The sequence below is a fragment of the Natrix helvetica genome (genome assembly GCF_964273705.1).
Source record: "Natrix helvetica genome assembly, chromosome: 6".
NCBI classification, from domain to species: Eukaryota; Metazoa; Chordata; class Lepidosauria; order Squamata; family Natricidae; genus Natrix; species Natrix helvetica.
In genome coordinates, this window is record NC_138553.1 from 17488198 (window position 1) to 17514757 (window position 26560).

General features: G+C 41.3%; 1 protein-coding gene across 8 annotated transcripts in view; it reads left to right on the forward strand.

Annotated features, from left to right (window-relative positions):
- The window catches only part of BICD1 (BICD cargo adaptor 1), a gene marked incomplete at its 5' end in the record, with an annotated part of 125424 nt that overhangs the window by 66121 nt on the left and 32743 nt on the right, over positions 1–26560 (forward strand). For 5 of the 8 annotated variants that reach the window (XM_081957882.1, XM_081957883.1, XM_081957884.1 and 2 more), the window contains 6 exons: positions 1018–1170; positions 5423–5860; positions 11271–12362; positions 17875–18026; positions 22896–23213; positions 24286–24476. In XM_081957882.1, coding sequence (XP_081814008.1) covers positions 1018–1170; positions 5423–5860; positions 11271–12362; positions 17875–18026; positions 22896–23213; positions 24286–24476 — 2344 coding nt within the window. Of the gene's footprint in view, positions 1–1017; positions 1171–5422; positions 5861–11270; positions 12363–17874; positions 18027–22895; positions 23214–24285; positions 24477–26560 lie in introns of those variants that run through there. The other 3 variants (XM_081957888.1, XM_081957886.1, XM_081957889.1) reach the window with 3 other exon arrangements.

The window sequence follows — 26560 nt, forward strand, 5'->3', positions numbered from 1 at the left end:
AATTTTGATCATGAGACCATGGGATACAGCAATGGTTGTAAATTGTAAAGTGGTCATCAGCCACCTTTTTCAATGCCATTGTAACTTTGGTCATTAAACGAATAGTTGTTAGTCAAGGACTATCTGTATTGATTAATCACCATGCTAGAAATGTGGAGACCATGAAACCTTGGGTGGAAAGCCAGCTGGAGGCCTTGGGCTACTTACTTTCAGCCATAGGAAGGACAACCACTTCCAAAAATGTTGCCAAGAAAAAATTAAGGACTTGTTTGCTTCAAAGCACTCCCACAAACACTTGAAATTTTGCTATCAAATTGTAGCCGGAAATCAAAAATTATTCATGCCATAACTACATACAAGGGAAAAGTTAGGCTTGTAGCTATTTTTCCTCTTTTGCATGTATTGATTTAATTCAGTGATGTAATAAATAGTTGTTGTTGTTTGTTGCGAAGTTGTGTCCGACCCATCGCAACCCCATGGATAATGTTCCTCCAGGCCTTCCTGTCCACTACCATCCTCTGGAGTCCATTTAAGCTCACACCTACTGCTTCAGTGACTCCATCCAGCCACCTCATTCTCTGTCGTCCCCTTCTTCTTTTGCCCTCAATTGTTCCCAGCAGTAGGCTCTTCTCCAGTGAGTCCTTCCTTCTCATTAGATGGCCAAAGTATTTGAGTTTCCTCTTCAGGACCTGGCCTTCTAAAGAGCAGTCAGGGTTGATCTCCTCTAGGACTGACCAGTTTGATCGCCTTGCAGACCAGGGGTCTCTCAGGAGTCTTCTCCAGCACCATAATTCAAAGGCCTCAGCCTCAGTCTTTCTTATGGTCCAACCTTCACAGCCATACATTGCAACTGGGAAAACCATAGCCACAATAAATAGTAGCAATGGAAATTGTATTTTGATTATGTATTTCAAACAGATTTTGATTGTGTCTCTTTCGTTTCTTTCTTTCTTTCTTTCTTTGAATGGTTGAATGGAAATGAGAAACTAATATGTTGAATTGTTTTCTGTTTTTCAGAACAATGAAATGGCAGAGTTGCAGAGAGTTAGGATGAAAGATGAAATTCGAGAGTATAAATTTAGGGAGACGCGGCTTCTTCAGGATTACACTGAACTTGAAGAAGAAAACATTACTTTGCAAAAGCTGGTTTCCACGCTGAAGCAGAATCAGGTGAGCAGAGGTGGAATTTTCAATAAAAGATTTAAAAAGTAGTAATGTCAAATTCTCAGATGCACTATGTATCCTATTACAATAGAGATGCTGTTTCAGGAAAAATTCTAGCATTCAGTAACTATTGTAGGACGAAAATACCCACGTGCCACCCCCCTTGCCATCTATTTCACAGGCAAAAGCCTCTCCTAAACCTTCTAACGAGCCCTTTTTGAACAACATTACAAAAAACCCACTTACTGTCTTTTTCGGAGTGTAAGATGCACCTTTTTCCCTCAAAAAAGAGGGTGACAATCTGGGTGCATCTTATACATTGAATACAGCATTTTTGGCCTCCCGAAACGCCGCCCCTTTGCAAAAATGGCCGTGCATAGCCTTTAGAAGGCTTCCAGAGTGCTCCTGGGGACTAGGGAGGGCAAAAATGAGTGGAAAACAGGCCCTTTTTTTGCTCGCTTTCCCCCCCCCCCCAACTCCCAGGAGCGCTCTACAAGCCTTCTAAAGGCTATGCATGCCCCCCTTTTTTTTACCAAAAATGGGCCCGTTTTCGTGAAAAATGGGCCATTTTTGGCAGGTCTGCAGAGTACAAAAACTTTTTTAAAAAATTTGCCTCTTCAAAATCTTGGTGTGTCTTATACTCCAGTGCGTTTTATACTGCGAAAAATACGGTAAAGCCCTTTCATCCTATGTAGGCTAAAACTGACAAAGTGCCTCTCCCCAGGAAGTCTACCTATGAATCAAAAATCATGAAGCAAAATCTTCTCAAGATAGAGAAATCTCTTAATCACAATACTGGTCCCCCACGATGCCAGATCCTCTCACTCAAATTCCATACCCCACATTATGGTAATCTGCAAGTTGAGAGAAAACATTTCCTCGCTATCAGACTTCACACGTCCTCAAGGCAAACACGTCAGTTGACGTATCTGAATAAAACTATCCTTCTCTTCAAGCAGCTGCCCAGCATGTTTATTTTGAACCCACTTACATCTGAACCCAGAACTTTCTGAAACTATGTTGACCCTTAAAAAGCATATTTAATAAGGCTAAAATAGGTTTGTACAACAATTGATGGAGACAGTACATTGAATCATACAAAACATAATTCTAAAGGCATCTTACTACAACACCAATATATTTCGATATTACATGAGATCAGCATGATTATCAAATATATATATTGAATAAGCACCCCCTGGATGTATACGTACATAGAGATGACTTTTTAACATTTCAAAGTAGAAAAGAATGAAAGAATTCGTTCCTTTCGTTTCATTCGCAATTTACAAAACGGGGATTCTTTAAGAAAAATAAATTACTCTGTGTCTTCTTGGCTTCAGCCCAGCTCAGGTTTCTGAATACAAAATGCATAAGGACTATCAGGACTAGTTTTTGTTATGGTAACTTTCAAGGAGGTTTTATGCAGTGTCACAGTAGGCCCAGTGGCTGTCTTATTTCAAAAGCCAAGAGTATTTTGAAGTGATTTGAAATATTCAGTTATAACATATACAACAAGCACACCTACCACTCATACATATGAACACAACTTATCTAAAGGAAGGAACTATTAAAAGGGAAGGAATTACAGAAGAAGGAGGAGGAGGAGGAGGAGGAGGAGGAAGAAGAAGAAGAAGAAGAAGAAGAAGAAGAAGAAGAAGAAGAAGAAGAAGAAGAAGAAGAAGAAGAAGAAGAAGAAGAAGAAGAAGAAGAAGAAAATTTTATTTTCCACATAGTAGACCAAAGAGCTTTTAGACGTCTGTACCCATCCATGATACTTTACAGCAGTGGTTCTCAACTTTCCCAATGCCACGACCCTTTAATACAGTTCCTCATGTTGTGGTGACCCCCAACCATAAAATTGGTGTCTCGGTTCCTAAGACCATCGAAAATATGTGTTTTCCGATGGTCTTAGGCGACCCCTGTGAAAGGGTCATTCAACCCACAGATTGAGAACCACTGCTTTACAGCTCTCTCTAAGCGCTTTACAGAGTCAGCCTATTGTCCCCAACAATCTGGCTCCTCATTTACCGACCTCAGAAGGATGGAAGGCTGAGTCAACCTTGAGCCAGTCAGGAACGAACTGCTGGCAGTCGGCAGAATTAGGCTACAATACTGCATCCTAATCACTGCATCACCACAGTTCCTTATGCATTCATCTTTTATATTTTTGAAATATAAAATGTGGTTCATTCATCTTTCATTCATCTTTTATATTTTTCTCAGTTTAGTTACAGTTGTCCCTGGTAATTTTGACTTCTTATATTCTCACACTTTGTTCTGGCCCAATAAACAAAAGCAGTAACTACTTTTGTTTATTTGTACTAGCCATGCAATTCACTTTAGACAAAGTGTTTCCTTTAGTTTCTGTTATCCGCCTTGAATGGTGTTAATTGAGGTGATGTTTGCATTCTTTCACTCTTTTATCTTTCCTCTTTCTCCTTTCCTTCCTTTTGGCCCAGCCAGTCTCAGAAAACACATAAAATAAACCATATAGGGAACAGACTGTAAAAAATAAAGCTACTATGTAGAAGAATGGAGAAAAGCTAAATGATTAAGAATTGACAACAACTTGATGGCACGTAATCAATGTATCAGTTGCAGAGAATACAAAAGCATGTTCTGCTATAAAGAATCAAGAGGCGAAGTCAAAATTAGGCAGCTTTGTAGTTAAAATGCCAGGCAGCAAACAACAAAGGAGAGTGGCCATTTGTCCTTATGCCAGAAAAGGGATTAGGAACTCTCAGCAAGCACTTTTTACAGAGTCCATCCCTGAATATATTCTTCTTATGCAAGGATCTTCTTAGTATATACTTTTGGTAGTCCTTTTAAAAATCTGTAATTTAAACTTTGGCCTGAACAGCACAATTAGAAGCACTTGAACTATTTGCTTTTTTATAAAAAACTTCTTCCTATTGAATGTGATGGGTATACTTAAAGGTCAGTTCACTTTACTGAGAAATGTGCATCATGAAATGGGCTTAATAATGTTCCTTTTGGTGACAGGAAAGGTGCAAATCTCAGTTATGCTTACAGGTTATGCTTTATTAGATTAAATATAGTTATAGAATTGTCATATTGTCAGTGTTGTACTTTATGAGTCTTGACAAATGTATCTTGTCTTTTTATGTGCACTGAGAGCATATGCACCAAAGACAGATTCCTTGTGTGCCCACTCACGCTTGGCCAATAAAGAATTCTATCTTATTCTATTCTATATACTAGTGGAGATAAAATTTAGCACCAGAATTGCCATATATTAGCAGAGATAAAATGTAACAGAATGACAGAGTTGGAAGGTACCTTGGAAATCTTCTAGTTCAACCTCCTGCTCAAGCTGGAGACCCTATACTAGGGGTTTCCCAACCTCCGAGCCACAGACCGAAATCAGTCCGTGGGCTGTTAGGAACTGCGTCAAAGAGCTGGAGGTGGCAGGCCGGCGATTGAGAGAAGCTTCATCTGTAGTTGCAGCTACTCCCTAGTGTTAAAGTATCACCACATCAGCTCTACCTCTGATCATCAGGCATTATATTCTCCCAGGAGTGCGCAGAATAATTTATAGTAAACTGTGCATGCGCAGTCACTAAAATCCAAAATGGTGGCAGCCAGGCGGCAGCGAGGGAACCAGTTCAGGGGTGTGGCAGGCCTGGGTCGCTGCCAGTTCTGCAACCCAGACCTGAATTCCACTACTGGTTCGGCTGAACCAAGCCGAACCGGCAGCAACTCACCTCTGACACACACACACAAGGTCCATGGAAAAATTTTCTTCCACAAAACTGGTCACCGGTGCCAAAAGGCTGGCAATCTCTTCCCTATACCATTCCAGATGAGAGGCTGTCCCGTCTCTTCTTAAAAACTCCAAAAATGTAGGCCAGCCGTTCCACTGGTTAATTGTTCTCCCTGTTAGGAAATCTCAGCTTAGTTCTAGGTTGCTTCTCTCCTTGATTAGTTTCCATCATTTCTTGTCTTGCTTTCTTGTGCTTTGGAAAATACACCGACCCCCTAATTGTACTATTACATTTTAACTATGCTAATATATGGCAATTCTGTGGTGACACAATTATTAATTATTTGTGGAGAGAAAATATAAGGATAGACTTACCATGACTTCATGGCGCTAAGCTTATTCAATTGGTAATATCCCCTTTGTACAATGCCTCATTTGTAGACGTTTATTTGAAGAGAGAGCGGCAAATGGCAGATTGTGTATAAATCCAACTTTTAGCATTATGAATCTTCTTTGTTTTATTTAATTCAGGTGGAATATGAAGGCTTGAAACATGAGATAAAACGATTTGAGGAAGAGACGGTGTTGCTTAATAGCCAGCTAGAAGACGCCATCCGGTTGAAGGAGATTGCTGAACATCAGTTAGAGGAGGCCTTGGAGACCTTAAAGAATGAAAGGGAGCAGAAGAACAATCTGAGGAAGGAACTGTCTCAGTATATCAATTTAAATGATAGCATGTATAGTAATCACATTAATATCTCGGTAGATGGATTAAAGTTTGGAGAAGATGGGAATGAACCCAATAATGATGACAAGATGAATGGACATATTCATGGACCTCACATGAAACTGAATGGGGATTTTCGGACTCCCAGTGTTAGGAAAGGAGAATCTTTGCACCCCGTCTCTGATCTCTTCAGTGAGCTGAACATCTCTGAAATGCAGAAACTGAAGCAGCAGCTCATGCAGGTAACATGGAAGTTTCCTCTTTCCTCATTATAAATGTTCATGTGGTGTGCAAAGATACCGGAAGCATTTATTTCTCTGAGAAAAATTATTTGGAAAAAAGAAGTAAACATGCCTTTAAAAAAAAAGTGATTGCATCTCCACTTCAAATGTACTGTATCTTAACAGCGTGTTTTGTGTATTTTTCACTTTGGGGTCCTTAGTGGTCCCTGAGATTAGTGGTTTTCTTGTAGATATTTCATTACCAAATTAGGTAACATCAGCATCAGAGGTGGGTATTCAGCAGGTTCTGACCATTTCTGGAGAACCGGTGGCGGAAATTTTGAGTAGTTTGGAGAACCGGTAAATATCACCTCAGACTGGCCCCGCCCCCATCTATTCTCTGCCTCCTGAGTTCCAGCTCATCCGGAGGAAATGGGGATTTTGCAGAAACTTTCCCCTGGAGTGTGGAGGGAATGGAGATTTTACAATGTCCTTCCCCTGCCATGGCCACCAAGCCACGCCCACAAAACCGGTAGTAAAAAAATTTGAATCCCACCACTGGTCATCAGTCCTGATGACGTTTTTAATGAAACGTGAGCAAGAAAACTACCAAGCTCAGAGACCTCTAAGAACCTTATAGTTCAATCCTCAGCTACACATATTCTCTTCTATAAATTTTTCCCTTTCTTTGTCGGATTCAGTTTTGAAATGCTTCTGCCGTTTTACTACTACTACTTTTTTTGTTGCCCACCTAACATAAAAACAATCCTGCTTCATTGAGCTAAGGTCCACCTAAGCCTAGCATTTGCTTTTCAAAATGGCCAGTAGAGAGACTATGAGCTGGAGTAGGAGACATAACTTCTCCCCTACTTATTCCCTGCAGCTGGTATTTAGAGGCAAATTGTTCCCAACCGAAGGTGCCCCAAGAACTGCTCTCATCACCTCTCTGCAGTAGTTGTAGCTTCTGAAATGTTCTTCAAGGGTAGCCCCATGTAGACCACATTGAATCAATCCAAGCATGAGATGATGGAGGGCTTGAGTGACTGAGCATGTATTAAAGTTGGTCATTTTATTCGTATTAGTGTTAAGTTTATATCTATCTTAATACTTTATAACTTTAAATTTAATACCACCCCATTCACTTGGGAAAAGAAAGGTAGGCCACTTGCAGGTTGTTAACCCAACTGGATGGACAAGTGCCCAAGTTATGGCTTCCTGATGCTAACAAAGATCATTGCCGACTTTGCTTTGTTTACTGGGAGAAGTCACTTGTCATATTGCCCTCTATCTCCATCTGAATGAGTTGCCCTCCTTCAAGAGTAGGCAAGGGCTTATTTACTTCCTGTTTAACAGAGATTTTGATCAGCATTGCCTTGTTTTTCTGATGTTCTTTACAGAACCTGATTGTCTTTCTAATGGAATACTTTATAGTCTATTTTGCACTAAAATAGAATTTATTCTGTCCCATCTTCTGCCCTTCTATTTTTTGCCCCATCATTTGCATGACTAAATTAAGGATTTTCTGTACAGGTCCAGTAATGTGAACCAATAAGATTTTATCTTTTCCTTCCATCCCAATGTATAAATTGTGATGCTGAAAGTGTTGCAAAATTATTCCCAGGCATACTTGTCTTCCATATGGAATGAATTGGGAAAAGAGCTCTACGTCTTTTGTGTTCTGATTGGATGTGGAAATAGCAAGCTAAGAAACTAGAGTTCCTGGGATAACAGGTTCCCTTGTACAGATAATCAATTTGGTGGCAATTGCCAGGTCTTATGTTAATGCATGTTGTTGTTGTTAGTTGCAAAGTCATGTTCAATCCATCGTGACCCCATGGACAACATTCCTCCAGGCCTTCCTGTCCTCTACCATCCTCTGGAGTTCATTTAAGCTCACACTTACTGCTTCGGTGACTCCATCCAGCACCTCAATCTCTGCTCTCCCCTTCTTCTTTTGCCCTCAATCTTTCCCAGCATTAGGCTCTTCTCCTGTGAATCCTTCCTTCTCATTAGGTGGCCAAACTACTTGAGTTTCATCTTCAGGATCTGACCTTCTAAAGAGCAGTCAGGGTTGATCTCCTGCAGGAGTCTTCTCCAGCACCATAGTTCAAAGACTTCAATTCTTTGGCGGTCAGCCTTTCCTATGGTCCAACTTTCACAGCCATACATTGCAACTGGGAAAACCATATCCTTGACTATATACACTTTCATTGGCAGGATGATGTCTCTGGTTTTTAGTATGCTGTCTAGATTTGCCATAGTTTTCCTCCCCAGGAGCAAGCGTCTTTTAATTTCTTGGCTGCAGTCCCCATCTGCGGTGATCTTGGAGCCTAGGAAAATAAAATCTGTCACTACCTCCATTTCTTCCCCATCTATTTGCCAGGAATTGAGAGGGCTGGATGCCATGATCTTAGTTTTCTTAATGTTGAGTTTCAAGCCAACTTTTGCCCTCTCCTCCTTCACCCGCATCAAGAGGCTCTTTAGATCCTCTTCAATTTCTGCCACTAGAGTGGTATCATCTGCATATCAGGTTGTTGATATTTCTCCCGGCAATCTTAATTCTAACTTTTGATTCATGCTAATGCATTCCTCAAGTTAATTCCTTGTTCCAGTCACTCGTGTACATTCGAAGTTCTCAGACACTTGTTACTTTCAGTTCCTCATTTCCCACCATCTCATTCTTCTTGCTCTAAATATATCCATACAAGTACAAACTTTGCAGAAAGTGCAGACACAAATCGGCACATTAGCAATATGTCTGGTACATTTTGCAATTATATTAGTTTAAAACTTTGGTTCAGTCAGGCCTGCAAGCTCACTCCTAGGCCTATTACCTGCAACTTTCCAATGGATATGTTTCTCCCCTCACAGTTTCATTGGATGACTTGTGGTCTCAGTATTTGTATAGGGAAAAATCTTCCTGTTGATTTTCTCATACCATGTACAATTCCCTATACTTTGAACATGCAAGCCGCTCAATAACCATTTTTCAAACCTGAAAAACCACCATCATTCTTTTTTCTTGTCGGCAAAGGGTCCAGCCCCTTTACTAATTTTGGTTGCCCTCTTTTAGACTTTTTCCAGCACTGCTTTATCCTGCAACCAAAATTGTACACCAAGTCCTCGAGATAGATATAGCACAGATGTTATAACAGCATCTATGATCTTGGTGGCTTGATTTTCAATCCCTTCCTTAGGATGGGCTTCACAGATCTCACACATGCTGCATATTAAGTGGTCATTATGAGATTGCAGCAGGAGACAAATTGAATCAGTCAATCTTCAGCTGTGTTCTAATTATATTTCCATTAAATGTTTTCATAAATTATTTTGTATGCATCAAGAGATTTGAAATAGTAATGACTATACTGCAGCAAACTAGGTTCGGTTTCATATTACTCATGAAAAAGTTAAAGCATTGACTTTGCTTGGGGTGACCCTTTGAGAGCTGTATGCAATGAAATTTCATTTGATTGTATGCCGATTAGTGTACATTCAAAGCAGTGGTGGGTTCCGGATCCTGGTGCAACCAGTACGGTGCAACAGGGCCCGGTGGCCACCACATGAATGCGTGCAGCACACGGGTACAGTGCGCACAAGCGGCCTTACCTCCTGCAACGCCTCCGCGACACTCCAGCTGCTCGGCGGAGTGTTGCGCAGGTGCCGTACGCTAAGTGTGCGTGCGCGGAAGCACCAAAGAGCTGAAATACAGGTAAGGAGGCAGGTGGGTGGGTGGGCCCACCGGAGCACCATACCGGAACGGTACCCAGTGCTCCTGGCAGGCACTGGTACACCCGTAACGGGGCGTACTGGCTGCAACCCACCACTGATTCAAAGTGATGATAAAGTTATTCTAAGTCTATGAAGCCAGCTAGGAAGGTGTTGTAGCCCATCGGCTGCCAGCAGAGGTAGCTGCCGAGTCAGATGAGGAGGTGGAGGGAGAACTTGGGCCAGCTCCGGAGCCTTTGAAAGGCTCTGATAAGGAAACAGCGTCAGAGACAGAAGCAGAGCCGGGGTCTTCCCTCCTCCCCCAGGTGGAGAGGCATCTGTCTGAGCTGAGTGAGGGAGAGAAACAGATGGGCCCATCCCAGATGCAAGTATGCACAGAGAGGAAAAGAGAGGAGAACAAAGGAAAGTAATAAGCCTACTCTTAGGGAGAGGCAGACACAGTTGATAGCCAGTTCCTCCCTGGCTGGGAAATAAATAGGAGGGGTTTTGGAGTGGCCAGTTGTTGCAGACAACCATTCCTTTCTAGTATACAGCAAGCAATTTAGATTTCTTGGCTAAACCCAGGTTTGTTGGGACTAATTACCGTATTTTTTGGACTATAAGATGCACCGGTGTATAAGATGCACCAAGATTTCGAAGAAGTAAGTAAGAAAAAAATGTTTTTGTCCCCCCCCCCAGCCTCCAGGAGCACTCTGCAGGCTTCAGCAGGGCTGGGGTAAGGCAAAAACAGCCCTGTTTTTCACCGAACTGGGGACATTTTTCCCTTCTCCCAGCCTTGCAGAGAGCTTCTGGGAGGTGGGGGCAGGGCTTCTGGAGGCCAATAATGGCTGTATTCAGTGTATAAGACACACCGACATTTCCACACTCTTTTTTTGGGGGGAGGTACATCTTATACTCCAAAAAATATGGTGCGTTTGATTTTTTTGTTTAGCCCTGTGAATAAAAGACTGTTACTGCCCTGTTACAAAAAGGGGTTGTTTTACTTGCGAGTAAATATTTTATCACTACTTGCGAAGGCTGGGTCAGAACAGAAGGTGGCAAATTGCAACCCAATGATCCTGGAACTTGCAACCATCCTAAATACATGCTCATTGCCAAGAACCCAAATTCCGCGTGAGTATGGGGATGCTATAACTGTCTAAGTGCAAGGATTACTTTTTCTTCAGTGCCAATATAACTTCGAATAGTCGCTAAACAAATGGTGGTAAGTCAAGGATACTTGTACAGGTAGTCCTTGATCTACAACAGTTCACACAATGATCGTTCAAAGTTACAACGGCACTAAAAAAGTGAGTTGTGACCTTTTTTCACTCTTTACAACATCCCCATGCTCAAGTGATCAAAATTCAAATGCTTGGCAACCGACTCATATTTATGATGGTTGCAGTGTCCCCGGGTCATGTGGTCCCCCTTTGCGACCTTCTAACAAGCAAAGTCAATGAGATAGCCAGATTCACTTACCAGTTTAACAACTGCAGCAATTCGCTTAACTGTGCAAAAAAAGGTCATAAAATGGGACAAAGTTTGCTTAACAAATGTCGCACTTAGCAACAAAAGAATCGGACTCAATTATGGACATTAGTCAAGGACTACCTGTGTAAGTTTCCATTTTTAAACTGTACCTTTAATTAGAGGGGCCCCTAGCTCTTGTATCCCAGATTCTTTCTAGAGATATTGACATCCTTTTTCTGGGTTATTGCAGGTGGAGCGTGAGAAAGCTATTCTGCTGGCTAATCTTCAGGAATCCCAGACCCAGCTGGAGCACACCAAAGGGGCCCTCACCGAACAGCATGAACGGGTCCATAGGCTCACCGAACACGTCAACGCAATGAGGGGTCTGCAAAGCCACAAAGAGCTGAAAGAAGTCGATTTTGAGAAAGGCCGAGATTCTGGGGAGGAAACCCACGATTATGAAGTGGACATCAACGGCTTAGAGATCCTAGAGTGTAAATACAAGGTAGCTGTTACCGAGGTGATTGACCTCAAAGCTGAAATCAAAGCCTTAAAAGAGAAGTACAATAAGTGCGTTGAAAACTACACCGAGGAAAAGGACAAGTATGAGAGCAAGATCCAGATCTACGACGAGCAGGTCTCCAGCTTGGAAAAGTCAACGAAGGAAAGCCACGAGAAAATGGTACAGATGGAAAAGGAGCTGCAAAGGATTACAGGTGTTGCCAACGAGAACCACAATACCCTCAATGCTGCTCAGGATGAGCTGGTGACTTTCAGCGAAGAGCTGGCTCAACTCTATCATCATGTCTGTCTGTGTAACAATGAGACTCCGAATAGGGTTATGCTGGATTATTACAGGCAAAGTCGAGTTACGAGAAGTGGGAGCTTGAAGGGACCTGACGATCCAAGAGGACTGCTATCTCCACGCCTTGCCAGGAGAGGGACGGCACTCCCCGTAGAAATCAGGGTGCCAACTGAACAGGGTTCAAAAGAGAGCACAGAAGCCAATAAAGAGCCCAGCCCAACAAAGACCCCCACCATTTCTCCTGTCATCACAGCCCCTCCTTCCTCCCCGGTTTCTGACACCAGTGACATTCGGAAAGAGCCCATGAATATTTACAACCTCAATGCCATAATACGGGACCAAATCAAGCACTTGCAGAAAGCGGTGGATCGGTCACTGCAGCTTTCCCGACAGCGTGCAGCGGCCCGTGAACTGGCACCTATGATTGATAAGGACAAGGAGGCTTTAATGGAAGAAATAATGAAATTAAAGTCCCTGCTGAGTACGAAAAGGGAACAGATAGCAACCCTCAGGGCAGTGTTGAAAGCCAACAAGCAGGTAATTTGGGAAGTGTAATTTCCTTTCTATAATGAGGTGTATAATTTATGGATTTTAAAATGGCTTAAAGGGCAATTTTACAATTCATTTTACATCTGTTATTGCTGTGTTTGCTTTTGAGCTTCTTGTGAAATTAAACAGTGGGGGTATTCTTAGGTTTGTATGAAGACCCAGAAGACAAAAAAAAAAAAAAAGTACATTTTGCTAATTACTTTTCAGATCAACTTGGATTAAATTTGTACCCTTATTCTGATACCGTTAGAAAAATCTGGTCCAGTTTCAAGCTGGATCATGAAAGAAATATGGTATAGGGCAGTGATGGTTAACCTTTTCGCACCGAGTGCAGTCCATGTGTATGTACCAGACAGCTGCTGTCTTTTGGGTTCCGGCATGCGCATGCGCCAAGACTAGCTGGCTGGAAGTGCAACTGGCAACAGTGTGTGTGCCCACAGAGAGGGCTCTGCATGCCACCTCTGGCAAGCATGCAATAGGATCGCCATCACAGATATAAGGTCTCCTGCTTGAGCAGAGGGCTGGACGAGAAGACCTCAAAGGTCCCTCCCAGCTCTATTCTTGATTGATTGATTGAAATGCACTGGATGAGGCTGCTTGAAAAGAAAGTGCAGGTATTCCTAAGCGTACAACCACACGAGTCCAAAATTTCTGTTGCCAAGTAAAAACATTTATTAAGTGAACCTTGCCCCATTTTACCACTTTTATTGTCACAGTTAAGTGAATCACTGCAATTGCTCAGTGAATAACATGGTTGTTAAGTGAATCTGGCTTCCCCATTAACTTTGCTTGTCAGAAAGTCGCAAAAAGATGATCCCATGACCCCGGGACACTGCATAAATATGAGTCAGTTGCAAGCATCTGAATTTTGATCACGTTACCATGGGGATGCTGCAATGGTCAGAAGTGTGAAGAGAGGTTGTAATTCACTTTTTCAGTGTGACTTTGAATGGTGACTAAATGAACTGTAAATTGAGGTCTACCTGTAGTTTATTTGGTAGCATAGACTTCAGCAATTGAGGTAGCTACAGATTTGGGGCGTTGAGACTGGTCATGTGATAGGAAAAAAATGGTCCCTTGTGAGGCGTGTGAATGTGTCATCTGACATCTTTATTCTGATGGGCGTGCAACTCCAGTGGAGGAAACTCTCCTTATCTCACTTCACTGTGTATATAGATCTTTTCCCTTTTATGTGTGCCTATAAGATAACCTTGGAGCATCACATTTGTGTATTCAGGAAAGCTCTGTACATTAAAGGGATTTTACCTGTTTGCTATTCTTTGTGGGAGAGATGGTTTTATCAATCTGAGCCTGGCTGAAACTATCTGGCTGTTAAATATCGGCTGAAAGAAATGTAAGGGATTCTTCTCCATTATTTCTTCTTACTTGCAATCTGGTATGTTTTGGCTTCAGATGAGGCTGTGAGTTTCATGAATAAAGAGGGTGACTTATGAATATGGTATTTCATCCTACAATACTATTTCATGAAGTTCCTGATTATGAGATTGTTCATATTTAAAACAGAATAGAATAGATTTATTAGCCTAGTGTGATTGGACCCATGAGGAATTTGTCTTTGCTGCATATGCTCTCCGTGTACATAAAAGAAAAGAAACATTTGTCAAGAATCATAAGGTACAACATTTAATTATAGTCATAGGGTACAAATAAGCAATCAAATCACATTAGGAAACAATCAATATAAATTGTAAGGATACAAGCAACCAAGTTATAGCCATACAGTCATAAGTGGGAGGAGATGGGTGATAGGAACTACTATTATTAGTAATAGTAATGCAGACTTAGTAAATAGTTTGACAGTGTTGAGGGAATTATTTGTTTAGCAGAGTGATGGCGTTCAGGGAAAAACTGTTCTTGTGTCTAGTTGTTCTGGTGTGCAGTGCCCTATAGCATCGTTTTGAGGATAGAAGTTGCAGCAATTTATGTCCAGGATGTGAGGGATCTGTAAATATTTTCACCGCCCACTTTTTGACTCGTGCAGTACACGGGTCCTCAGTGGAAGGCAGATTGGCAATAATTGTTTTTTCTCCAGTTTTAATTATCCTCTGAAGTCTGTGTCTGTCTTGTTGGGTTGCAGAACCAAACCAGACAATTATAACGGTGCAAATGACAGACTCAATAATTCCTCTATAGAACTGTATCAGCAGCTCCTTGGGCAGTTTGAGTTTCCTGAGTTGGCGCAGAAAGAACATTCTTTGCTGTGCCTTTTTGATGACGTTTTTGATGTTAGGTGTCCAAAGGTCTAAATTTCAGAAATTAGAGCTCTATAGTTTAGATATATTGAGATATTGTGACACTATTTGATTATTTTTTAACACGTCATGGATTCTTGATGGTTGAAATATGTCCTGGATGTTTGTTGAGACATTTCTCAGGAACCTTATATTAATTTCCTATGTGAAAATAAAGTGTGGATGTTAAAATTGAAAAGATAGCATCTCTTAATGAAAAAGAATGTTGCAGCCAAATCTACAGTTCTATGATTAACTGGAAAAATTTACTGCTTTTGCCAAAAGAAATCAGAAAATAATGCTTTGATATTAATTTTTAATCATGATTTCTCATCTATTTTATGCTTAGTTCATCTGGTTTAAAGCTATATACAGCATGCATATCTAAAAGAGAAGTTGACAACTAGATAAATAGAACTAGGTATTAAAGTTTTTTGACCATGTGGAACAGGGCAAGGGTTAATTACTCTGTCTGCTTCACCAAGCTAAAACAAAAGAACCAGGAGATTGATACAAATACTCCCTATTGGGGGCAAATGAGTAAGTTGAATGAATGTCCTGTCACAGTAGGGGAGGAGGTGTACGAGGCTTACGTAACACAGGAAAGAGGTGTATGTGACACAGGAAGACAGTGTACTTTGGGTTGATCGATATTCTGGTTAAATAGTATAAAAGTCTGTAAACGACTGTCCTTTGGGGTTCAGATTTTGCTTGACATATCGCTGCTGAACCTTGCGCAATAAATCTTTCCTTTGACAAAGAGCTGGTCTGGTCTCATTTCTGCAACATTTCTGGCACCCCAGATGGGACTACCAGGCGATCTTTTGCTCTGGACGACCAGGACCCCATGCCGGCGGAAGGATCCGAGCCCCGGGTACCTCTGGCGCCATGAGGCTTCTTGCTTCGGAGGAACGGGGGAGGACACCTTCCACCGTCGAGGGAATTCCAGTCAGCCCAAGGACCCTTTGTGTGAAAAGGGAAAGGAGAAAATCTGAACAAATCCTGGCCAGGATGAGAGGGAGTATTAGACCTGCCGGCAGGCGAGTATAAAATATACTGTTGTGTACCTACTCTGCTTGAGAGTAGAAGAGGGTGCCTGATCACCGCCCTGGACTCGGGACATCAATCCTAAAGAAGTCCGTGTTAGGTTGTGTGGGAGGTTAAACCACTGCAGTTCCCGTTGGTGACCGTCGAGTGTCCGGCGCCATGGGTAAGTGGTAGTGTTTTAGAACATGGGGAGAGGAGGTAGTGTCCCAAGGACACCCCTCCAGTGTATGTTGACGAATTTTAAAAAGGGTGTATAGTGGAGACTATTGGGACCCCTCAGCAACCCCCTTTAATCTGAAGAAGCTTTGCGAGTCGGGATGGCCCACTTTCGGTGTAGGGTGGCCATCAGAAGGGACACTAGATCCCCGAATCATAAGTTTAGTTCATCAAATTGTAATAGACCCAGGAACTGGCCAGATCAATACCAATATATTGACCAATGACAAATCACAGCTGAAGAAAGTCCCGAGTGGCTTAAAAAATGCAAAGTCGAAATGCTGAGGGTATGTTTAAATCGCACCCTAGAATATGCCCAGAGGAAGAAAAATTTACACACAAAAAAGGGTGCAGCCACGATCTTAACTAGAAGACAGGAGGAAGACAAGTGTCCCCCACCTTACGTCCCCTGCTACCCCCCAATGCCTCAGCCACCCCCGGTAGTAGGAGTGCCAATCCTGAAGGAAGACCCAGTCAGGCCAAAACAGAGGGGGGCATCAGCCCCACTGAAGACAGAGGCCGAGTCTGACTCAGATCTAGAATCCCCGATTTCGGGAAGGACTAGAAGCAAAGGTTGCAGAATGCAGAAGAAAGCGGAACTCTTAGCGGCAGCCATAGGAGTAGTCTCACTCGGACCCAATCAACGGCGGACAAGTTAAATCCCTGGGTTGGTCAGTATATGACAACCTAAGGAAGATGGAGGAGGACCCACTCCCAATAAGTGCCAAGGCTAATAACTTATTTATGGAAATGGCTGAAGAAGTGGCAAAAACACTGACTGTAAAGAACTGTTTTGTGTGTGGTGGTACGAACATGGATGAACAATCGCAATGGAAAGCCTTGGAAACTAGCCCACAGATTTTTAATATGTTTAGAGCAGGAAACACCACGGCCAGAACTCGCTTTGCCGGTGTTGTCTGGACTCTATCAACCAATGTAGTGGGAAGAAACTGTTTTACAAGAAACTAGAGTATACCAGTGGGGGACCTCATATGTTTAGGGCTCTGAGACCAGGAATATACATTCTGGACGTCTCCTAATAATGGGACAGAGCCTGAAAAATTTGACACCGCCATACTTCATTATTTGGGTGGTAAATCAGAAGTGTGGATAGCCCCAGATAATATGTATTGGATATGTGGTAACCTTGCATATGAGAGATTACCAGGAAATTGGTCAGGATCGTGTGTTCTTGGGTGGATCAAGCCCTCCTACTCTACTCTACTCTACTCTAACTCTAACTCTAACTCTACTCTATTCAGAAAAAAAGGAGATTTTCTCAACATTTGTCTCCTTCTAAATCAGTGTTTTTCCAAACCTGGCAACTTTAAGATGTGCGGTCTTCAACTCCCAGAATCCATGCTGAGGTATTCTGGGAATTCATGTCCATACATCTTAAGTTTAAAGTTTAAAAAACACTGTTTCTGATATTGTTCAATTGAGGAAGTCTTCTTGCTTCCTTTTAGGCATTCTATGATTAATTATATTAGGGTTACCTTTCTTTCCAGCCAAGAAATTCCAAGTTTTCCTTTGAGTGCAATCCTGTACTTGTACCAACCACATATCAAAACAACTTACCTTATGTGCGGCCATAACCTGAAAATAACATTTTAACACAGCACAGTACTTAAACAAAATGGTTCAGTTGAGATCTGCATATGTGGGACTGATTGGGGTAGATTGCAGGGGTGACACCGAAATATAATTTAATCTAAATCTTAAATTATTGTATTTTATTCCAGTTCCATTTTAGACTGTATTTTATTCCAATTCCATTTTAAATTGTATTTTATTCCAATTCTATTTTAAATTGTATTTTATCAAATTCCATTTTAAATTGCTTTTATCAAAATTTAATAAGAATTTGTTTCTGGAACTTTGCACTTTGATATAGGCCAAGGGCTAATCAATAAAGACTCAAGGTCCATGTATCAACCAGATGAAAATAAATGCATATCTTTTGAATGCCTGTATCTTTGTTTCAGACAGCAGAAGTGGCCCTGGCGAACCTGAAGAATAAATATGAGAACGAGAAAGCCATGGTAACAGAAACGATGACTAAACTGCGCAACGAATTAAAAGCTTTGAAAGAAGATGCAGCAACCTTCTCATCCTTGAGAGCCATGTTTGCAACCAGGTACAGAAACCAATTGTTAAGACAGGAGTTTAGCTGGATAAGAAGTTTAGGTTTGGTTCAGCGTGGACAAAGAGGCAAGGTCCGAGCCCCTCCGAGTCACATTTTTATTCCGAATCGAACAAAGATGGGTTTTCTCATAACTGGAAGAACCCAGAATGATTTCAAAGGCAAGCTTTTATTCTTTACTGGGTGTCATAAAAAGGAACTAGCAAAAGTCTGCTCAACAGTCTGTAAGCAAAGTACCCAGAGACCCAATTGCTCCTCCTAGCAATCAGCATTTCAAGCATGTTTTTCTAAGAATTCCTGTGGTTTTGCTTATCAGTCTTCTCCATACCCAGGACAAATGCTTCCCATTTCAGCCAATTCAACATACGCTCCTTTCTCATCAGAATCCTGGTCAACAAGATGGAGGGGAAAGGCATTGCATTGGTGGCTGCTGTCCTACAAGCTCTCAGAGCCATGTTGGCACATCTGGGAAAATCCGAATCTGAAAGCTTCCAGGTTTTCCCACCTCGTTGAAAGTTCAAGATTCTGCCCCCACACATTCACAAGTCCATCACGTGGCCCAATCTTCCACTGCCACACTGGCAGCTTCCACCCATCCAGTTCTGGCCAGGTGCAGAGACAAAGGATGACCTTGGCTTTCTAGAAAGAATGTTATTATGGCTACATATCACCCAACTCCATACAATCCCCCCCTCCCATTTTCCCACAATAGAAAATGAATAGTAGAAAGTGTGGCAGGCCTGAAGTCCAAAAAGAAAAGATGGCTTGTCGGCATGACACTCTCTATGTATTCAATGCCACTCCTTGGGAGCAGTTTTTCTGGGACATGTTTATGAGGTGTTTTATATTCCTAGCAGCATTCAAACCATTGTCTTAGCCAAGTAGCAAATATTCTCTAGGGCTTCAGGCAAGGGTTGATTTTAACTTTTATTTGCAGAAAAATCCTCCAGAACGATCAATTCCTAATTATATATTAACTCTACATAACTGCATCCCTAAATAATTTGTCCACAAGATTCTGTTCTGTTCATAGTATTAATTTGGGAAGGTCACAGTAAAGTCAGTAGGCATGATTCCAGGGGTGACATTCAGCAGGTTCTGACTGTAGATTTGCATTTTAAAGAAGCAGAATGGGATGGAAACAGAAAAATAAAATAGTGGTGGCTCAGCCCAGATAATATATTAGGTTAGCTATGGATCGGTGTACCATGGATTCCAGAAAACCGAATTATTTGAGTAGAACAAATCATTGTGTTCAATCAAGAGTGAAATTCAGCAGGTTCTGACAAGAGAACCGGTAGCGGAAATTTTGAGTAGTTCGGAGAACTGACAAATACCACCTCTGGCTGGCCCCAGGAGTGGGGAGGGAATGGGGACTTTGCAGTATCCTTCCCCTGTCATGTCCATCAAGCCACACCCACAGAAGCGGTAGTAAAAAAAAATTGAATTTCACCACTGCATGATTCCTTTCCCTCCTATTTCTTTTTTAAAAAAAGAATAATAGAATTGTTAAAGTATATTCATTAAACATTTATTTAAAAGATTAAAAATGAGCATAACACGGACTGGTGAAGCTGATAAGAAAGTGGATTTCAAAATGCACTGGTGTAGGGGGGGGGGGGAACCACTTAAGACTATGCTAGCAATTGGAAATGACCTGTTGGAAAAAATGTCCATCTGGGTTCAGCTCCAAGTGGGGAAAAAGATACATGGAGGTTGCTTAGAAAGATGGTTTAATGGTGGGCAGGGCCACATGGCTTGAGGTCCTGGGGAAAAAGGTGATCATGTGCTTCCAGGTGAAGAAGAAGAAGAAGAGAGCGAGAGGAGGGGCTTGCTGGGTTTTTAATACTCTGTTCGGCCCCACCTCTTTGTTTCTTGTTCCTGTGTAAGAAATGTATTCTGTTTGGGTGTCAGACTCCCATGAGGCCATGCAGGGGCAACTCTCTAGGCTGAGTCCAGGTTTGGTTGAGTTCTCAGATGTCATGTGGTGAGTTGGCTAATGCCTTGATTCCATCACCTGGAGCTGAAGGGGAGGGGTCTTTGTTATGTAAATAGACTGGCTTGGGCTACTTAATGGCCCATTGACAAAAGGGGGCCGGGCAGGAAGCTGCAGGAATTTACTTTGTGTTTAAAACGTGTTTCTCCCTTTTCACATCCAGGAAAATATAATATTCTGCCTTTTCAATATTTCCTAGGATATTTCATTTTTCTAGGAGAGGAGTGGGTTTTAACTTCCTACAGACCCAAGAATTATTTTCATTACAACTAGCAAGTTACAATGAGCTTTTGTTCTTCAGCTATCAAGAGAGAAGAAAGGCAACCAAACTCTTATAAAGAGTTGTCGAGATTTGAAAATGAGCATATTACACATTTGGCCATTGACAGATCATTGTTTTAGCCCTGATAAGGAAGACAGATAAGGGTACAAAGGAATCAGTGAGTGTCCCTGTGAGAAAGAACACTTTGTTATGTAGAATACTTAGCCTGTGAGAACTTGGAACACCAGTTCAATTGATGGATAGTCTAATCTGACTCTCTCCCACTTTGAATATGGGAAGTTGTAAACACACAGGCCCATAAAGCACAATAAAGATAACCTCCACAATATCTAAATGTTAGGACTTTGTAGTTTAGAAGGAAGACAAAACATACGATTTTTTAAAAATCCTCTAAAATGTCACTTTAAAAAAAAATCCTCTAAAACATCACTTTCTTTTAACCTGATACTTTATCAAATTAAACTAGATATATATATATATATATATTTAAAAATATTGTTGTTTCTTTTCTTGGTTCATTGTTAACTTTAAACAAACTTTATGAGCGCTATGTGACAGCTCATAAAAGAAGCCATTGCCCTTTGCTTTTAGTGAAAGGAAGTCATAAAAAAGTAAATTAAGCTTTCAGAAGAAAGCCTTCACTTATACCTGTTGCAAGAAATTTCCTTCTGGGTTCCGCTCCAAGTGGGGAAAAAGACACTGGAGACATGGAGGCTGCTTGGAAAGATGGTTTTAATGGTGGACAGGACCACATGGCTTGAGGTCCTGGGGAAAAAGGTGATCACATGCTTCCAAGTGAAGAAGAAGAGAGCGAGAGGAGGGGCTTGCTGGGTTTTTAATACTCTGTTCGGCCCCACCTCTTTTGTTTCTTGTTCCTGTGTAAGAAATGTATTCTGATTGGTTGTCAGACTCACATGGGCCCATTCAGGGGCAACTCTCTAGGCTGAGTCCAGGTTTGGTTGAATTCTCAGAGTTTTCAGATGCCATGTGGTCAGTTGAGTAAAGTGCCAATATTATCATGCCTTCATTCCCATCCCCCTGGAGCTGAAGGGGAAAACTCTTTTATTATGTAAAGGGTCTGGCTCAGGCTTTAATGGCTCATGGACAAAAGGTGGAGGCAGGAAGCTGCTGGGAGAGTTACCTTGTCTTTTTGAAACATGTTTCTTTTCACATCCAGAGAAATATTCTGCCTTTTCAATATTTCCTAGGATATTTCATTTTTCTGGGGGAGGGCTGGGTGATAACTTTCCACATACCATCGTCAAGCAAGACTCCGAAACAACTAAATTCTTCAAAGAATACTTTTATTGGAAATATCATATTGGCACATATCTGGTGAAACCTGACTTTGAAAACTCCCTCTGTTTTCACCTAATTAAAAGTAAAAGATTTTCTACTTTCTCAAAACAATCAGTCACATGGTCCAATCAATGTGCGGTCTGACAACCAGGTAACATCTCTCTGCCTTCCTCCGACCAGGTGTGAGAATGTCCTTGGTTCCCAAGAGAAAGTATTTTGTTTTGGCTACAAAATCCCGTCTATCTCAAATCCCCCCTCCCTATCCTTCAGCTCCTGTGTGGCAACACTGAAGTGGTCAAAATGGCTTTGATCAGGCCAGATTCAGGGTTGACTTTTTATTTTTATACACTGTCATAACTTCAAACAGTTGTTAAAGGACACAATTGGTAGTCAAGGATTATATCCATGGTAGAGATTAGGGCAGAAGGTGTGCCAGAAAGAACAAAAGCTGCTCTAGAATGTGTGGAGGTGTAAAGAACTTCTGAAGAAATGTCCAGTTGCTTTAAAGAGTTGCTGACAAATGACAGGCTTGCAACTTTCGCCACTGGGAAGCTCCTTCTTATCTTGAATCTGAAGTGCCTCAAAGGAATTTTGATGCTGCTGAAACCCAGAAGAATGGCTTTTGAAGACCCCTCTCCCCACTTAGAAAGGGTTGGTTCTGATGTCCATATGGTTCATGACCTAGTTACTTGCGGGATCGCATCCTCCCACATACATCCCTGCGGCCAATTCGCTCACACAGAGAGGGACTTCTCCTGGTGCCGTCCACTAGGCAATGCCAACGGGCGACACCAAGGAGTAGGGCCTTCTCTGTGATGGGCCCAACCCTCTGGAATGACCTCCCCCCCGACATTAGAACCACTACTGACCTCCGCTCCTTCCGGCAAAAATTGAAGACTCACCTGTTCCGATTAGCAGGCCTGGCATAATTACAACTGTCCCTCCTGGCAAATGTATTAACTGGTTATTTTAGGGGTATTGTTTTTAACTTATGGTGTGTGTTTTAGGGGTTCAAAATCCTATATTTATATATATTGCTTTGTACAGTTCTTTTAATTCCATTTTTAACCTCCTCCATCCCAACTGTACATATTCAATTTTTATTGTATTTTGATATATTTTGCATGGACTGTACACCGCCCCGAGTCCCTTTTGGGAGAGGGGGCGGTCTAGAAGCATGAAATAAATAAATAAATAAATAAATAATGTTTGCAAAAGAAAAAAGGTTGGCCAGGACGGATGGCCAGACATCTTGACCTGTTCCTCTTTCCTTCTTTCCCTCCAGGTGTGATGAGTATGTCACCCAGTTGGATGAGATGCAGAGGCAATTGGCAGCTGCAGAGGATGAGAAAAAGACCTTAGATTCTTTGCTGCGGATGGCTATCCAGCAAAAGCTCGCCCTGACTCAACGCTTGGAAGACTTAGAGTTTGATCACGAGCAGTCCCGGCGGACCAAAGGCAAATTTGGGAAAACCAAGATCGGCAGCCCTAAAGTAAGTGAGGAGGCATCAGCCACCGTGTCAACCATAGACACTTTCCTCCTGCATAGTCAGGGCCCACAACCACCAAACATACTGGTCAGCAGTGGCACTCAGAGGAAAAGGTATGCATGCAGTCCTATTTATAGTACAGTGCAATGGCCTGACCTGACTTAAGGTCATCCACTGAATTGCAAATACATTATATATTTTATGAGAAGAGGTTTGGGGATGGGGAGGAGAGAAGTAATGGCTTTTCAAACTGTAAACTTGGGCTGTTAATCCCATCTGCCAAGGTATTTTCTTGTCCCTTTCGATACGGTCATGGTTCATGCCTTCTTAGCATTTTCAGCATTTTCTGTATGTCTTGAATGCCTCTGTTTGCATAGATCAGACTACCTCAGGCTGGGTTTGTGTTGAAAAAAAAAAGCAGATCCACCTAAAAGGGAACATTCTAATAAACGTCGGTGCTAATATATTTCCCTCACTGGGTTGAGGTTTTTTCATTTCCATGTGCTTCTCAGTACATGTGTCAAAAAAAGCACAAAGAAAGAACGAACCTCCAAGATAAACCCATATATGACTATCCTGCCAAAGGCCGCACCACTATAAGGAGCCATTTCCAAGAACCACTTCAAGTGTGCATTCCTATAGGTTTAGTTCTGTTCGGTGTAACTGTTAACTACAATTATGTAAATATGTGTGAAGCCTACGTTCTAAGCAAAGAACATCCGGTGACCCACCAAGCCATACACGGCAATATATTTATGGTGTTGATTTGTAGTAAATTTATGTTGCTGTGAAACGATGTTGATCGCCGGCAACATTCACAAACCATCTCTAGCGATGGAGGGGCAGATGCTGCGTGACGAGTGGCAGCAAGAATAGATTGTATTGAACGCATGATGGGACATCACAGTATTGACTTGGCTTGATTGATCACTCAACTTGAACCCTTTACCTATTATTTTTCCTCAGAATATACAAAATCCCCGCCTCCCCGTCTAGCATTCTATTATGGAGTGGTAGCATACTATTATGGGGTGACAGCAATGATAGAAGATGTTGGCAATATTTTGGGTGATTTCTCAGGAGGGCGGGTGATGTGTGATATTTAATTCCAGGGGCCATTGCTCAGTAATTAAAGTAAAAACTCTTTTGTTTCCGTATGTATTTTTTTCTTGGATCTCCTGCAAGACAATTCTCACCTTCCCCTTGTGATCAGAGCCATTCCAGGACTTCAGGGACCTATCTACTGCCTTTATTAAGAACCCCCTCAGATCACACCTCCACAGAGCCATTTCTTCTGAGGGGCCCCATTTCCATGAATGAATCCTTCCATGGGCACCGTCTCAGCAAGGAAAAAAGGTTAACCGTAGCCATCCCAGGTAAACATTTTTTCCTTGGGCGCATGTAGTGCAAAATGATTAGCTTAAGTAGAAGGGGAATCCTCTCCGAGTGCTCTACATGCCATCTTTAATTTGGACATAGGCTCCCTCTTTAGGGAGGAGCATCCTCAAACTACTTTCCCAAAGCTCATTTTTGACTAAGCAGATGGAGGGTTTAATACAAAGGGACTTCTACTTATTTAAATTTCTACTAAACAAAAGACACAGTGGTTCATATTTCTCTCTGGTGAAGGGTCAGATCAGTGTTTCCTCAACCTTCGCAACTTTAAGGTACGTGGTAGAATTCTGGGAGTTGAAGTCCAGGTATCTTAAAGTTGACAAGGTAGAGGAACACCTAGAGTTAGATAGTGATGTAAAAGCATCTCAGTGAAATAAGCTTCCCTGGCCCTTCTTCTCTCATTATGAACTAAGTAAATTGTAGACTTTCTAGCTCATATTAAGCCAAAGTTATGTCTTTTGCCAGGATTAAATAGCAAACATTAAAACAGATCCTTCCCCCCACCCCCACCCCCACGCAGGTTCAGAGGTAAAAATACTATCTGGATTAATACCACAGGAAAAATGACAGATGAGATCTTTTGTCTCAACATTGATTCAAAATTTGTAAAAATGGTTTATGAAGTCTCATGTAATGTGACCAGTGCTCATAATACTTTAGCCACTATCTTTTAAATTTCCTTTCTATATGTCTTGTGCATATATGCACAAAGCAAAAGAGAAAATAGAAAAAAGAAATCTTTTGCATACTTACACAGCTGTACAGATGGAATATGGATATATTTTTATACAGAAAATAGTGTTAGCCTTTTTCTCAAATTGCATTTTGTGGGATCATTTTGATAAGAATAAGTCCTTATTTCCCCTGTGAATCATGATGAAAAATGCACATTTACCCGAAGCTCAGGAAAGTACTACACACACAAGGCAGAAACTAATTTGCATTAGCTCTAAAAAAATATATCTTGAACTGATATTTGGAGGACTTCGGCTGTTCTACACCTTTGATTTTCAACAATCGTCTCCTAATAAAGTGTTTAGACACTTATGCCAATCAGCTTTGCTAATTCAAAGAGGGTGAAAATATAATCAGTCTCCAAACATTAGTATAAATATTCAAAGAAACCATGGATTTACCATCAGAAGTTACTGAGTATCAAACAAAATCTTTCTATATATTTTTTTGCAATTATTTATGGTTATGTATGTATGTGGCCATGATTTGAACTTAGTTTAAAATGTCAGTGTGCTGTTTTATTATGTCTAAGATTATAATCCTAGCTTATTTCTAATTGGTTTTTAAGTTTTGATCCTTGCTTATTTGTAAAAACTATGAGAGTAGAGAAAATAAAAATAGGGGTGGGGGGGGGGAATCCTGCTTAGGCTAAATTGCTTTTTATAGTTCCATTTCCATTTCCATTAATTCAATTTTCACCCTCTCTCAACATTCAGGTTTCCTTGCTCAACCCTTTCCTTATCTAGCATTTTGGCAATGTCAGAATTCTCCTCTTTTTTTTCCTTCTGTTGCTTTTCATAGAAAAAACACTATTGTTTTGAAAATGTAGACAGTGCTCGTTTAGAGCAAAATCAAAAATTCTTAAAGGAAGCAAGCATGGTTGATACCAAGCATTGATTGCAAATTGTTTAGGGTGGGTTAGATGTTTTACCAGACCAATTTATTTAATATCAACGAAATTGGGATTCCTCACCCTTTTTGACCTGGGGCGCATTAATCAGTTAGGTAAAATGCCAGAAACATTTTCATAAAGTGACTGCCAGACCAATCAGAAAATGAACTGCTGTCTACAGAAATATCTGTAGTGGTACGTAGACAGTCAAAATATAAAATAGATTTCTTGTTTCAACAGAACCAGTTTTTTTTTCAATTAAAAACATGGATTAGTTACAGAACTTAAAACAGGGCTGAAGTCTGCTTTCTGTCCTCCTTCAGAGAACACTGCACGAGGAGCTCAAGAATAATTAATTTAGAACAAAGATAGATGTTAATTAATTAGTGTAAGTAAAAGCTGAAAATTCATATTGGCATAGTTCAGAGGTGGGTTGCT